The following is a 14,624-nucleotide window of genomic DNA, read 5'->3' as shown; positions in this document are numbered from 1 at the left end:
GACAGTCAGAACCGCACCAAAGTTACGTGAGTCCAAGGAGGCATACCAGATTCCAGGACGATATGATCCCATCTACCTATGATCGATTGATTACTTATGATTCTATTTATATATGCACACACAGATTTGTAGACTACTCATCAAAGTGTTTGTCTCTGGGAGGTGATGTTTACGTCTTATTTGATAGATTTGCTCTTTTTTTAAAAGCAGTTCCTGTAGGTCTTCGTGGGGAGTGGGGGTTGGGGGGGTTGTAACAAGAGTGTGAGGCCTTTGAAGTGTCAAAGAAGGGCGCTCCACTGAAGTCCTGAGATCTGAAGGTCCCGCGTGACAGTGTGCCAAGAGCTCACGGATGCACCCATCTCAGATCTTCCCCTCTGTGATGTGGGAATTGGACTGAGCTCCCTCTGAACACGTCATTAAAGAATTCCTTTGGGGGAGAGGCTTGAATTCATTATTCCAACAGCCATAGCCCCCCCACCCACCCCCGCCCCTGTCATGCTTGCCTCGGCCACCCTCTGGTGACTCCTGTGAAAAGAGCAGACGTCCTTGGACAGTTGGGAAAGAGGACACCCCCCCTCCCCGCCCCACCAAAAGGGCAAAGTCCACGCAGTCTCTGGCACAGACCCAGAGGGCGCTGAGGAGAAGGATAAAACCAAGCTACATTTTCCTTATTTGAGGACCGACAGGGCAGCATGTCTCTCTGTTGTACATCGGGCCACTGACTCCATGGCGCCTAACAACATCTGACTAGAGATTTCCTTCATTTGAGAGTATGGGGGTCAGCCATCGCTCTCTACAGAAACAGAACTATATAACATTAACCATCGCCAGGGTTGAACCAGAAAAACACCCTTTTCCTCCGTACGTGATTTGCCATCTAAACCCCTTCTCATCAGTGCAACTGGGTTCAGACTGCAGGTCCGGAGGAATCCTCGAACTTGCAGGGTAAAAGAACACGATCGCTGGGATCCCTGCGGCTGAGGTCCTGTGAGCACGTGCATCTCCAGGGGAAGATGGCGTCCAAAGGCACGTGGCTGCTCCTGCTGCTGAGCTGTGCAGCCAGCACCGAGGTCCTAGCCGGTGAGTAGCCATCACTGAGCCGGGGTTGACCCACCGTCAGCATTCCTGCAGGGTGCTGCCTGTTGAGGCACTGCCCTGTCGAGCATAGACATGCCAACCTCGGCTGGGTGTGACCCATCAACTCGGCTAGATTACACGATTTGCCTTAACCGTATATTATAAAGAGGAGAGGGAATAGATTTAAAGCACCTAACACCTCGATGAGCCCAGGTGGAATAGTGGTTCCTCGGTTGGGCTGCAAACCTGAAGATCAACTGTTCAAATCCACCAGCTGCCTTGAGGGATAAGGATGAGGGTTTCTACTCCTCTAAACAGCTATAGTCTCGGAATCTCACAAGGGCAGTTCTATCCTGTGCTATCCGGTTGCTTTGCATTGGCATGGACTTGTTGGCAGTGAGTTTGGTTTGTATTTTTAACACCTAGCGGAAAGTTTCGATAAATGCTGGCTGTATTAGAATGCCTTTGCTTGCATTCTGTTTGGCAAGCATTTGTATCCTCCCGGTTGCAGGCATGGCTCCTACATCCCACAGGGCCCCCGGCCCAGTGCGCGGTGTATGTCACAAATCGCGAAGCAGGATCACAGGCGACAATGAGGCAGAGCACAAGGGAGGACAAATGCAAGAGCTGAGAAAAGGCATCCGAGGACTGTCTGATGTGACCCCGATATTCTCCCTGTGAGGAAAATGAGACCCAAAGGTGGATGGCGATTTGGCCAGGGTCCCATAGCAAATGCGTGTGATCTTCCAGCTCCTGGTCCTGGACGCCTTCCTTCTGTAGCCCCCATGATCTGTTCGGGTGTTGCATGTGCTAAGCCAGTGAATGAGGAACTGCAGCCCTGCTGTGGGGGTGAGCGGGCGTTGCTCATGTTGATAATGACTTGTTTCCCCGGCCACAGAATGTTCTTATCCAATTGGAGTATTGGTTGGAAGGAAATAAAAAGAGAAGCAAGTTTCTTTGAGCTTTGTGTGGGTTCCCAGGGCTGAAATCTTCGGTGCTTGCCACGGTCAGTTCTTGGCATACTCTTGTGCTCTGTGACTCTGCCCTCGGCCCATGCCTATGCCCAGCCACCAGATCTCTCTTGAGACCAGGGGGACTTGGCTAAGCCAGGCTGAAGTCCTGAGTCTGGGAGACAGCCCTTGAGCCCTTCTTGCTGAGCCACCTTCCCAAGGTCATTCCTAACAGCAAATACTGCCCCCTAAGGGCCTTGGTATTTGCCCCTTATGTCCTGAAGGCCTTTTATCTTGAAGTGGTTAACATGCTTGGCTGCTAACGGAAAAGTTGGAGGCTGCAGTCCACTCGTGGGCACGTCGGAAGAAAGCAGCCATGGCAACCCAGGGGAGTACAGTTCTACCATGGCACACACAGGGTTGTCATAGATCAGAATCAACGCAATAGCAATGGGGTTTGGTTTTTTTGTTTTTTAATTTCCTGGAGTGCAAGAAATAGGAATTGCCTCTGTATTTCCCCAAGCCGTGCCACCACCACCACCACCACCCCCTGCCCATCTCTCTCCCCTGGAAGAGGTAGAGCCAGAACACTCACCACTTGCCCTTGGTTGCCCCCCTCTCCCAGTCTCCCTCCAAGACAAAGACTTTCTACTGATTTCTCAGGTCCTGTGACTTGCCCTTGGTTGCCCCCTCTCCCAGTCTCCCTCCCAGACAAAGACTTTCTACTGATTTCTCAGGTCCTGTGGGAATTTCTCTGATGCCGTATCTTGAATGTTCTTTGGACTTTGGCTTCTGAGAAACGTCTAGTGTTGGACTTGTTAAAAGGGAGATGGATGGAGAGGGTTGGAGTTCAGTTGCTCTCTCCATGAGATCCAGTGGCCACACGCATTGCTACTTGCACACCTTGTCACAGCCGTCAAGTCGTAGTCGGGCGTCCTTCTGAATTTCCAACCATAGAGTCTCTGATGTGGCCACTTGGTCCACACCCCACCTTGTGTCTCCTGGAATGAAGGTCCCTTGGCTCTGGGACCTTTCTCTTGACCCTCGTTGCCTGACAGATACAGGTGCACACTGGCGGCATTGTGGTCCTGCTCTGGATGACCGCAATCAAGTGAGTCACACTGCCTTTCCCTGTTTCCTGGTTCTTATAAAAGTCATGTGTACACTATACTATAGTCTATTAACTGTGCAGTAACGTTATGAAAAAGTTGGAGATACTGTGAGAAAGACCAACTTGGCACCCAGAGACCTGAGTGAAAGCTGCCCTTGGGAAAATAGTGTCCCAGTAGACATGCTCCAAGTGGGGTTGTCACAAACTTGCAAAAATGCAGTGTTTACAAAGTGCAGTAAATCGAAGCACTGGGACGCGAGGCAGGCCTGTGCTGTGCACTTGGGCAAGCTCAGAAGCTTGCTGTTTCCGTGCCCAGCTGCACATTCTGGCCACTACTCTTTGCCTAGCCAAGACCCTTTGCCTAAAGTGTCTCCCGCCCCTTGCTACTTGAGGTCCAGCCAAATGACCGTCTAACCCGCCTTGTTTATCTCTGACCGAAAGGACCGCCCTCTCCTCGTAACGGCCAACACCAGCACGTCCACGCCGAGGTGCGGGGCTCTTTTTTTTTTTTTTTGGTTCGCTTTCTCATAACCAGCCTTTTGCGTTTCGGCAGACATCATCATGAGACCCAGTTGCGCGACTGGATGGTTTTACCACAAGTCCCACTGTTATGGCTACTTCCGGAAACAGAGGAGTTGGTCGGCTGCTGAGGTAAGATATCTGGCTCGTGCCGGCTCTGGCTTGACTCGGGAAAGAGTCACTGGGGCACTGGGAGGACCAGCGGCCTGGCTGGTGACGTGGAGAGAAGGCGGTGGTGTGCTCAGTTCATTCGCAGCTGTCAGCACTGATGATACCAGGGGAGTCTCTCACACTACAGTCACAGAAGTGCCACAAGTAGACGGCTGGTTTACCCAACAAGCAATGATTTTCTCACAGTGCAGGAGGCTCAGAGTCCAAAGTCAGCGTGTCGGCTCTGAGGGGAATCTTTGTCCCTTTTTAGCTTTGTTCCCTGCTTCCTCTTATCTCACCTGGAGAGGAATCCTTCTTTCCCCATTGTGCTTGCTTGCTTGTTTGCTTAATCTGCTCTGTGTATATCTCAGTCTCTCTTTTTAATATCTTTTGGGATATAAAAGAGCAGACAACGTGAGCAAGAGAAGTAGCAGAGACAGGAAGGTAGGTACGTGTCTCATGGAGATGACCAAGGAGGCTGGGGCTGGAAGCCAAAGAGCCAAAGACCTTCCCCAGAAACTGGCAGGAAGAGAAAGACGTCCTCTTGGCTGGCAGCCTGAATTTAAGCACATCGCCTCCTGAACTGTGGGGAAATGAATGTGCTTGCTAAAGCCCCCCACTTACTTTGCTTCTGTTGGGGCAGCCTTAAGTAGCCAATAGCTGTCACATTTGAAAGTCCCATGCTGGCAGGAAGTCTTCTGTGGGATTGAGACCACCATCTCTGGGGGCAGGAGAGGCCAGTGGCGTCCATTGGCTCAGCACAAATGGTTCCCAGGAGAGGGTTGTACTGTTCAATCACCCAGCATCACCGACCGAGGCTTTCCTTGCCTGCAGCTCGAGTGTCAGTCGCAAGGCAATGGAGCGCACCTGGCGTCTATCCTGAATACGAAGGAAGCCCAAGTCATATCAGAGTACATAAGTGGCTATCAACGAAGCCAGCCAGTGTGGATTGGCCTGCATGACCCGCAGAAGGTAACCTTGCAGGCTTTGCCCGCACGTGTCCTCCAGGGAAGATGGAGACCATTTGAGTCAAAGTCAAGTTGATGGCACTTGATTTGTATGGTTAGATTTGGTGATGTGTGTGTATAAATGTGTGTGCGCGCACGTATGTGTGTGTGTGTGTGTATACACAAAGCAAGATCTTCCTGTGTCCTTCTGCCTGGACGATACCCACAGCTCAGTGCTAACCTACTAGCCGAATCCACCCAGAGATGCCTGGAAAGAAAAGCTTGCCAACTTGCTCCCCAAAGGTCACGCCTTGACAGTCCTGTGGAGCAGTCCTCTTCTGCACACACTGGTCACCGCGGTCAGAAGCGACTCCGAGGCGACTCACAACACCATAAGTAGACTTGCTACGAGACCAGCTTCACTGAACCCCACCTAGCTCTGGCGTTAAAGTGGTGACCTTTTAAAGCTAGCCTTCTCCGTGGATGGTCCTAGCTTCCTAGAGCTGCAGTGGCCGGGCCGGGCTCTCTTTCTGGTCCATCTAGGGGAAGGCCCTTCCTTGCCTCTTGCAGCTTCTGGGAATTCCAAGAGTGCCTTGGCTTATAGATGGATTATCTCACACGGTGTCCTCTCACAGGGCCTCTGCTTCCCTCTGTAAGACACCATGGAGAAGGCATAAGGAGCCACCCAGCTCTGAGAGCACCAGAGAAATTCTATTTCCCAACAAAGTCCCACTCACAAGTAACACGGTTGAGGATTTGGCCATGTCGTTGGGATGGGGGAGAGGGTGGGCAACGATTCCGTCCATATTGCTGAGATGATTCTCAATTTTTTTTCACTGAACCCTGGTTGCTACACTACAATAATACCTCCGTGTAAAAAATTACAGGTGAAGCCTTAGGCTGGGGACTGAGGGCCATGGGGTAGGGGTGCCTGGGGGTTCAAAAAGTTCATGGAGAAATTCCATATCTTCTCATTCCACTTTTTTTCATGAACCTTTCGAAGCCCCTTCATATATGAGACTTACAGTTCAAAGAATATTTATGGGACTTGCAGAATTAACCCAAATTCACCCCCAAACATGGTGAGAGAATCCCCAGACTTTGTTTCCAGATAAAATTGCCAATATTTCTGCACATCCATATACCCTCTTCCATGAATGTCTGCATTTATCCTTTAATAATTACCCAAAAATATCTTTGTGCTCTAATCCATGCTGGAATATTGTGTTTTAGAAAAGCTAGCCCTCCCTCGTCATAGCTGTTGCAAATATTTTAGACATATTTTGAGTTCTAATTTTATTTATTTGACTAGCAAAAGTTTTACATTTCTGTGTATTCACATTTATCAGAGGCAGGATAAATATTGACTTATAGTTCTCCCAGATATTTTTTATAACTTAATTCTTGTTTACATTCGTGACAGGAATTGTACAATGTCTTTAGTAATCAAATAATTGAAAATTAACTAGCAATATAATTTGATTGATCAGAATGCTGACCCGTGTGTGGTTCTAATGAATTGCGTTTGTCAGCACATGTAAAATCTGTTCTCGCGCCCACTTGGTGGAGAGGAAACTCCCTAAAGCTGGCAAGAAGCTCAGTAACGTGTGCCAGTGGCCTCAACATATTCATACCCTCTGACCCATTATTTCTACTTCTGAGATTCTAGCCTTTGAAATTATATTAGAGATAGTAACAGCTTTATACACAATATTATCCATAGCACTATTCTTTGTAATAATTGGAAAATGAGAGTAACATAATATCATAACATAAATATCAACCAAAAGAATTAATAAGATAAATTATGGTACATCTGTGCCATTTAAAAATATTTCAAAAGCTGGAATTATACAAATACACATATCATGCATATAGATAATAAAAACCACAGTATCTTTTAGCCAAAATGTGGCGATACATACAAATATTTACATTGGCAGTCAATATGCTAAACTATTGGTAACTTTTCCTCCAGAATATTGAACTGAGTGACTTCTCTGTTTTCCCCTGCTTCATAAATGTCTGTGGTTTCCACCAGCGGGGACAGTCTTGGCCATGGGCACCTGAGGAGCTTATCCTTGTGTTTCTTCCACCTTTCTCATTGACAGAAGCAGAAGTGGAAGTGGATTGACGGGGCTGCGTATTTGTACAGAACCTGGACCAGCAAGTCCGTGGGTGGGAACAAGCATTGTGCGGAGATGAGTGCCAGCCACAGTAAGTTCTAAGGCCTCGCCCCCGACCCAGAGCCTTGGCCTCGAGCTGATTTCCCACTTAGGACAACCCCGTGGGCTCGCTAGAGAACTGCCCCACGGGCTTTCCCAGGCTGTCGTCTCCACAGAAGCAGAGGCCGCATCGGTCTCCCTTGGGGCTGCTGCTGAGTTAGAGCCCTCAATCTTTCAGTTAGCAGCCAAGCGCTTGACCACTGCACCACCAGGGTTCCTCGTCACCCTTGAGCTCTTCCCAAATCATAACCCCGTCCCTTTACCTGTGAAGAGCAACGTGGGCATTTCCTCCACCCCACCCCCACCCCGTTGCCCACCAGCCACTTCTACTCTCTTTTCGGTGGAACAGTGGCTTCCCAATGGCAGTCATTTGTGACCTCCCTCGGCCCCTGCAATGCCCTTGTATCTGCGGTTACATTATTTACTTGACATGTTTTCTTTGAAGTCAGTCACGTATTCCAGATCAGTCACTTATTCCGAGATAACTGTAGTTCTAATCATATCACATACCTGAGGGACACGGATGCAATCTTCAGGAAATCCGCATCATAGGAAGCAACTCATATTCATTGATGTAGTGGAATTGGGGTTCTTCACGAGTGCTAGAGACTGAGTCTTTGTCCCACTTCCTCTCCCTTGTTCATTTGCCTGGGTTTTGTGCAAGATGCAGGGTGGAGAACCACAACGCAGGCTACACTAAGTGTGTGAGCCTCCTCTTTTCTCTTGTCTGTGACGCCTGCGCTTTCTTTTCTTTTTCTTTCTTTATAAATCATTTTATTGGGTTTTTTTTACAGCTCTTAGAACAAACCATACATCAGTTGTATGAAGCACATTTGTACATATGTTGCCATCATCATTTTCAAAACATTGTCTTTCTACTGGAGCACTTGGTATCAGCTCCTCTTTTTTTCCCCTCCCTCCCCACCGTCTCACCCTCCTGAACCCAGAGTTCTTATCTGTCCCAGTGTACGTGCTCCAACCTAGTCAGATTTGTAAGGTAGAACTGGAGTCATGATAGTGGGGGCAAGGAAGCATGAAAGAACCAGAGGAATGTTGTGTGTTTCATTGGTGCTAAACTGCACTCTGGCTGACTCATCCCTTCCTTGTGACCTTCTGTGAGCGGATGTCCAATTGTCAACAGATGGGCTTTGGGTCTCCACTCTGACCCTCCTCATCCTCATCAATATGATTGTTTTCCTTGGGTCTTTGATGTCTGATACCCGAACCCATCGACACCTCATGATCACACAGGCTGGTGTGCTTGTTCCATGTGGGATTTGTTGCTCCCCTGCTTGATGGCCACTTATTTAACTTCAAGCCTTTAAGTCCCCAGACGCTATATTTTCTAATAGCCGGGCGCCATCAGCTTTCTTCACCACATTTGCTTATGCACCCATTTTTATTTCAGCAATCATGTGGGGAAGTTGAGCATCACAGAATGCCAGGTTATTAGAACAAAGTGTTCTTGTGTTGAAGGAGAACTTGAGTAGGGGCCCAATGTCCATCTGCTACCTTGATACCACATACATTTATATGTATCATTATATAGTAAATTATTTACATATATACATACCTATATTTATACCTCTATAAACATCTTTTGCCTCCTAGTTCTTTCCTCTATGTCCTATTATTTTCTTCTTGTCTTACTGTCATATTCGACCTTTTTTCAGCTCTTAGGAATTCCTCTCGGCTATATTGCACTTGTTCAAACCTCACTAGTCATTCTACATCTTTCTCGCTGTGGATTTTAGATCTCTTGTTGTTTCCTTGTCTCTGGATTTTGGGGCTCTCCCCCCACACATACACCCTTACCCCTAACCCCCTACTCCCCACCCCCACCCCCCGCAAACCATCTGTCCCGTTGTTTTCTCTTAAGGATTTTTTACCTTGCCCATCTTATATAGAAAGAATGAAAAAAAGAAGTATAAGAAGGGTCTATAAATAGTTGCAGGTCTGTCTGCTGACCCTTATGTCTGTTTTCTAATCAAGCCCTGCCCTCCGAGTCTATGGTCTATTTTCAGGACTCCTCGGGGACTTGGTTGCTTTGCCCCCCTTGTGCTGTTTTGTTGCGCTCCCTTCGTGCTTCACCCCAGTGTGGGGGAGGGGGGTGTCAGACAGGACACAATTCCCACACTGTGTGTCCACCCCGAGTGCTGCGTGTCAGTGAGGGACCATCATGTCTTGTGGTGGGGCTGGGATGATAGCCTCTCTGCGACTTGGCTGTTCTGAGCAGGAGTGCCATCCTCAGGATTTGGTGGGCCAGGTTGTGGTGTTCTCTCTCTCTCTCTCTCCCTCTTAGTTTGCTCCTGTGTGGTCGCCTGAGATCATGGCATGCCTTATCTTGTCTGATGTCTCTTTAATTTTACCCCTCAATTATACAACCGCCCCTTGGACCCGTTCGATTGTGGGGGCTGGGACCCCACAAACCAGCCCCTCCCAGCGGGAAAAGGAACAAGGGCTTACTATACTGTCTTGCCCTCTCTGCCTCTCCCTTTACACTGTAACATAGCTTCTTTCGTGACCCTCTGGGGGAAATTGTGCTTTTTGCCTTATCCTCTAGTCCACTTAGAGACATTTTCTGTCAATAAGAAGGATTGTTTTTAGTTTCTTTTGTAGTTATTATAAGGAACCAGAGTTATTGGCATTGCTTTAAAAAATTTTTAATTAACATTTTTGATACATCATTCACATGCCATACAGTTCAATCACTTAAACCCATGGAAAGGGCTGTGTAACCATCGTCACGGTCTCGGCTTTAGACTATTTTATTCCTTCCTGATCTCCGTATTAGTAGCTCTCTCCTTCCCCCAATCTCCCTGCCGTCACCCCCAGGAAACGACTCTCCCAGCTACTGTTTTGATAGATTGACCTATGGATTTCAAATAAAGGAAAACATACAAAAACAAAGAGAAAACCAAACAACAATAACAAAATAAAACACAGAAAATTTTCAGCTGAAAAGCTAACAAAAAATAAGAAAAACTAGAACATATTTTAAATAAGCCAAAGGGAGAACAAATTCATTTCTTTCATAGTTTAAAAAGAAAGTTTTAAATCATTTTATTAAGGGCTCATACAACTCTTATCACAATCCATACATACATCCATTGTGTAAAGCACATTTGTACATTCATTGCCCTCATAATTCTCAAAATATTTGCTCTCCGCTTAAGCCTGTGGCATCAGTTCCTCATTTTTCTTCCTCCCTCCCTGCTACCCCCTCTCTCATGAACCCTTGGTGATTTATAAATAATTATTTTGTCATATCTTATACTGTCCAATGTCTCCCTTCACCCACTTTTCTTTTGTTCGTCCCCAAGGGAGGAGATTATATGTAGATCCTTGTAATCGGTCCCCCCTTTCCACCCCACCCTCCTGGTAACATCATTCTCACCACTGGTCCTGAAGGGATCATCCGCCCTGGATTCCCTGTGTTTCCAGTTCCTATCTGTGTACATCCAATGTACATCCTCTGGTCCAGCCAGACTTACAAGGCAGAACTGGGACCATGATAGTGGGAGTTGGGGGCGAGGAAGCATCCAGGTACTAGAGGAAAGTTGCACGTCTCATCATTGCTACACTGCACCCTGACTGGCTCGTCTCCTCTCCATGACCCCTCCGCAAGGGGATGTCCAAATTAAAAAGAAATTTTATAATCAGTCTGGTTGGTGGTCTGCATGCTGAATGCCTGGGCTAGGATTCTCGTTGCTGTGCATAACTTAGTGTGTGATCTTGATCATATGTCTTCTCTGCACTTCGAATGCCTCTTTGCAAAAAGGGGATAATTAACAATGCAGTTTACAATGGATTCTGACTCAAGGCAATCCTGTGTGTGTCAGAGTAGACGTGCAAAGAGCTTCCAATGGCAGATTCTTGAGAAGTAGGTCACTAGCCCCTTCTTCTGAGGTGCCTTTCTGCGAACTTCCAATCTTTCCATTATCCTCTGAGCCCTAGGCTCATGTCTGCCTCTCACAACTCTAGTGGCTTGGAGTGAAAGGGGCAGGATAGACTCCCTGGGGTACACTCCTCCGTGCACTCACCCCTCTGTGTACTATATTACCCCTGCCATGCTCTGTTACCCCTCTGGTGTTGAGGGAAGGAGGAAAAGGATAGAAACAGACATTTCCCTAGTTAGCCTGTGAGGGAGCTTGCTGTGTTCCCGTTGGTTGCTCAAGCCACTGCTCTAGCTTATATGTAGGCCAAGTGGGTGGTGACTTGAAGGGGATTCACTAATGAGAGGCTCAGTCCCAAGCAGAAGCCCTAAGCAATGATGTCTCCGAGAACAGACTCCACCTGCTTCATGCCTGGTGCTCCTTGTCCCATAGTGACAGTGCCTGGTGAGCATGGAGTCCCCATTGTATAACCCTCTGTGGCTCCAGATCCAGCCCCGTTAGATATGGGCATGAGCAGCACCCACCTTTCCTCTGAGAACTAGGAGCTTCTGGAGACTCCCCTGGGTCTTCGTTTGTTAACTCTGCAGCCCATTCCACCTTCACATGCTCTCAGCTTACCCGCAACACACAACACGGCACACTCAGCATAACACATACTGCACCAGGGCCGGCCTGTGGGTCAAACGCCATGTACCCATCTAACTGAGCAACTCATCACTCTGGGATGGCAAGTGACTCAGTGGGGCTTGGTTTCTGGGAGAGAAACCAGAGGAGGTCCCCTCCTTTTGCCCTCAGCTGTTCTTCACCGGGGGGACAACCGGTACCTAAAGTAGTGCATCTGAGCAGACCCTGGTGCAGAGCTTCGAATTCTTTGAACCCTACACAGAAGCTTAGAGCCTTTCCTTCCCAGCTGGGGGCTTGAAAAAAAGAATTCACCCTCATCTCCACAGCACCCTGTTGCATATGCAAAAGAGCTCCTTGTTTTTCTTTCTTTCATTCTTTTATTCCTTTTATTGGGGGCTTGTACAACTCTTATCACAATCGATCCACCCATCCATTGTGCCAAGCACATTTGTGTATTGGCTGCCATCATCATTCTCAAAATATTCACTTTTTGCTTCATCTCTTGGTGTCAGCTGTTCATTTCCCCCCTCCTTCCCCATACCCCTTCCCTCATGAACCCTTGATAATTTATAAATTATTATTATTTTGTCATAACTCACACAGTCTGACGTCTCCCTTTACCCACTTTTCAGTTGTTCGTCCCCCAGGGAGTGGGATATATGTAGCTCCTTGTAATAGGTTCCCCCTTTCTAACCCACCTTCCCTCAACCCTCCTGGTATCTCCACTCTCACACTGGTACTGAAGGATTCATCTGTCCTGGATCCCCTGGTTTTCCAGTTAGTATCTACACCGGTTTACATCTTCTAGTCTAGCCAGAGTTGTAAGGTAGAACTGGCATCATGATAGTGGGGGTGAGGAAGCATTTAAGAACTAGAGGAAAGTTGTAATGTTTCATCATTGCTGCACTGCACCCTGTCTGGCTCGTCTCCTTCTCTTGACCCTTCTGAAAGGGGATGTCCAGTTGCCTCCAGATGGGTCTTGGGTCCCCACTCCCCGTCATTCACAATGATATGATTTTTCATTCTTTGATGCCCGATTCCATTGACAACTTATGATCCCATGGGCTAGTGTGCTTCTTCCATGTGGGCTTTATTGTTTCTCAGCTAGATGGTCGCTTGTTAATCATCAAGCCTTTAAGACCCCAAATAATATCTCTTTTGATAGCTGGGCACCATCAACTTTCTTTACCACATTTGCTTATGTACTCTCTTTGTCTTCAGCAATAGTGTTGGGAAGGTGAGCATCATGGAATGTCAGTTTAATAGACCAAAGTATTTTGAATTGAAGGAGTACTTGAGTGGAGGCCCAATGTCCATCTGCTACCTTAATACTAAGCCTATAAATATATGCACATAGATATATTTCCACACCATCATATATAAATATATTTACATATGTACATGCCTGTATTTAGACCTCTATAAATGTCCTTTGCCTCCTAGTTCTTTCCTCTATTTCCTTTTACTTTCCTCTTGACCCACTATCATGCTCAGCCTTCATTTGGGTTTCAGTAATTTCTCTTGGTTACATTGCCTTGATCAAGCCCTACCAGGCCTCCTATACCCTCCTCACCACTGATTTTGGATCACTTGTTGTTCCCTTGTCCCTGGGTTTAAACACCACTTCCTTTTCCCACCTCCTCCTCTCCCATGGCCCCCAGAACCCTAAGTCCCGTTGTTTTCTTCTCCGGATTGTTTATCCCACCTATCTTATCTAGAGAGACCTGCAGAGATAATAATATGCACAAAAACAAGACAACAAAAGAAACAACAAAAACCAATGTTCAAAAAAAAAAGAAAAGCTTGCAGTAAGTTCAAGGACTGTTTGTTGACCTTTAGGAGTGTTTTCCAGTCGAGTCTGACGGGGTGTCATGCCCTGGCCCCAAAGTGTATTTTTGGTACTTCCTTTGGACTTCCTTGCTCTATTCCTCTTGCTGTTCTGTTGCACACCCTAGTGTTTTGCCTCTGTGAGGTGGAGTCAGATTGGGTGCAATTCCCACACTGTGTCTCCAGTATTGTCCCCCGTAGGGCTTGGGTCAGTGAGGGATGTCGTGTCTCATGGTGGGGCTGGCCATATGGTCCTCTGTGCACATTGGCTGCTCTGAGCAGGAATATCAACTCAAGGCTTGGTGGGTCAGGATGTGCTCCACTCTCTCTTTCTCTCCCTTCATTTGCTCCTGTGTGGCCTGATCAGACGTGACCCTCTCCCTGAGCTGTGACTTCAGTGCTGTCCTCTGAAGTAAATTCTTCTGGGGGCAGGGAGCTCCTTGCTTTTCTATGAATTCTCCCAGAAGACTTGCCTGAAAGGAGCTCCCGCAATCTTGTGTGACATTCCGTCTTTTCTTCTGTTAGCAGAGTGAATCACTTACCCGGGTCTCCACGCAAGAGACCTAAAAAATGCTGGAAAATGCAGCGTAGACCTGGATGGATTGAAATGTCTGTTTATTTTCCTACAGATTTCTTAACTTGGAACAACGATGCATGCAACAAGCAACATCACTTTCTGTGCAAGTACAGACCATAGAGCAAGTCGCGAGATCCGGCCAACCCTTGCCTCTCCTTCTCTGCCCTGCTGACTGTATTAGATCGTTCTCTTGAAGAGTAAATGAGGCCCCTGCTGCGTTGACCTTTTAGGCTTGGAGACAACAGTCCTCAGCTTTGGTACAGCAAGACCAACAATTCTCATTATTCCTCCCCAAATTGTTTGTCCTTCCCCATAGTTCCCTGTACTCCTCCTTCCCCTCTCTCTGGGCAGGCGAGGCATGTCCATCCTTAACTGATGAAACAACTAGGTCTTTGGCCATAGGAGTGAAAATTCGGAGACAGGAGGAGGAAACCCAGGAATGAGTCTTTAACAACATTGTTTCTATACTCCTTGACCCTCGGCCCTTGCCCACCTCTTTCTCTCTGTCCCTTGCTTATTTCTCTTTTTTCCATGGAGATACTTACTTCCTTAAATATCTAAACGCTCCTTGGCATGCTCAGTGAGCTTGAAGATATATATATATATATAGACATATATATAGACACATATATATGATATGTCTATATATATCATTTGCTACAAAAATAATCTTTTCCTTGACAAGTCCATGAACTATTGTATTTCTCTGAAACTACAACTC

At 47.2% G+C, this 14,624-nt stretch overlaps 1 protein-coding gene across 1 annotated transcript; it reads left to right on the top strand.

Moving 5' to 3' along the window:
- The first annotated feature begins 1,013 nt into the window (after positions 1 to 1,013).
- On the top strand, positions 1,014 to 14,023 carry REG4 (regenerating family member 4). Its single transcript, XM_075540332.1, has 5 exons — positions 1,014 to 1,080; positions 3,692 to 3,789; positions 4,642 to 4,779; positions 6,866 to 6,971; positions 13,956 to 14,023. Exons 1-5 carry the CDS (start codon positions 1,014 to 1,016, stop codon positions 14,021 to 14,023), a joined length of 477 nt encoding a protein of 158 aa, XP_075396447.1.
- The last annotated feature ends 601 nt before the right edge of the window (positions 14,024 to 14,624 follow it).

Source organism: Tenrec ecaudatus, chromosome 1 (genome assembly GCF_050624435.1).
Source record: "Tenrec ecaudatus isolate mTenEca1 chromosome 1, mTenEca1.hap1, whole genome shotgun sequence".
In the NCBI taxonomy this organism is placed as follows: Eukaryota; Metazoa; Chordata; class Mammalia; order Afrosoricida; family Tenrecidae; genus Tenrec; species Tenrec ecaudatus.
This window is presented reverse-complemented; position numbering and strand designations above follow the sequence as displayed.

Coding starts and splice junctions, on each gene's coding strand:
- REG4 (XM_075540332.1), top strand. CDS start 1,014: ATGGCGTCCAAAGGCACGTGGCTGCTCCTGCTGCTGAGCTGTGCAGCC. Junction 1,081..3,691: donor CAGCACCGAGGTCCTAGCCG/GTGAGTAGCCAT, acceptor GCGTTTCGGCAG/ACATCATCATGAGACCCAGT. Junction 3,790..4,641: donor GGAGTTGGTCGGCTGCTGAG/GTAAGATATCTG, acceptor CCTTGCCTGCAG/CTCGAGTGTCAGTCGCAAGG.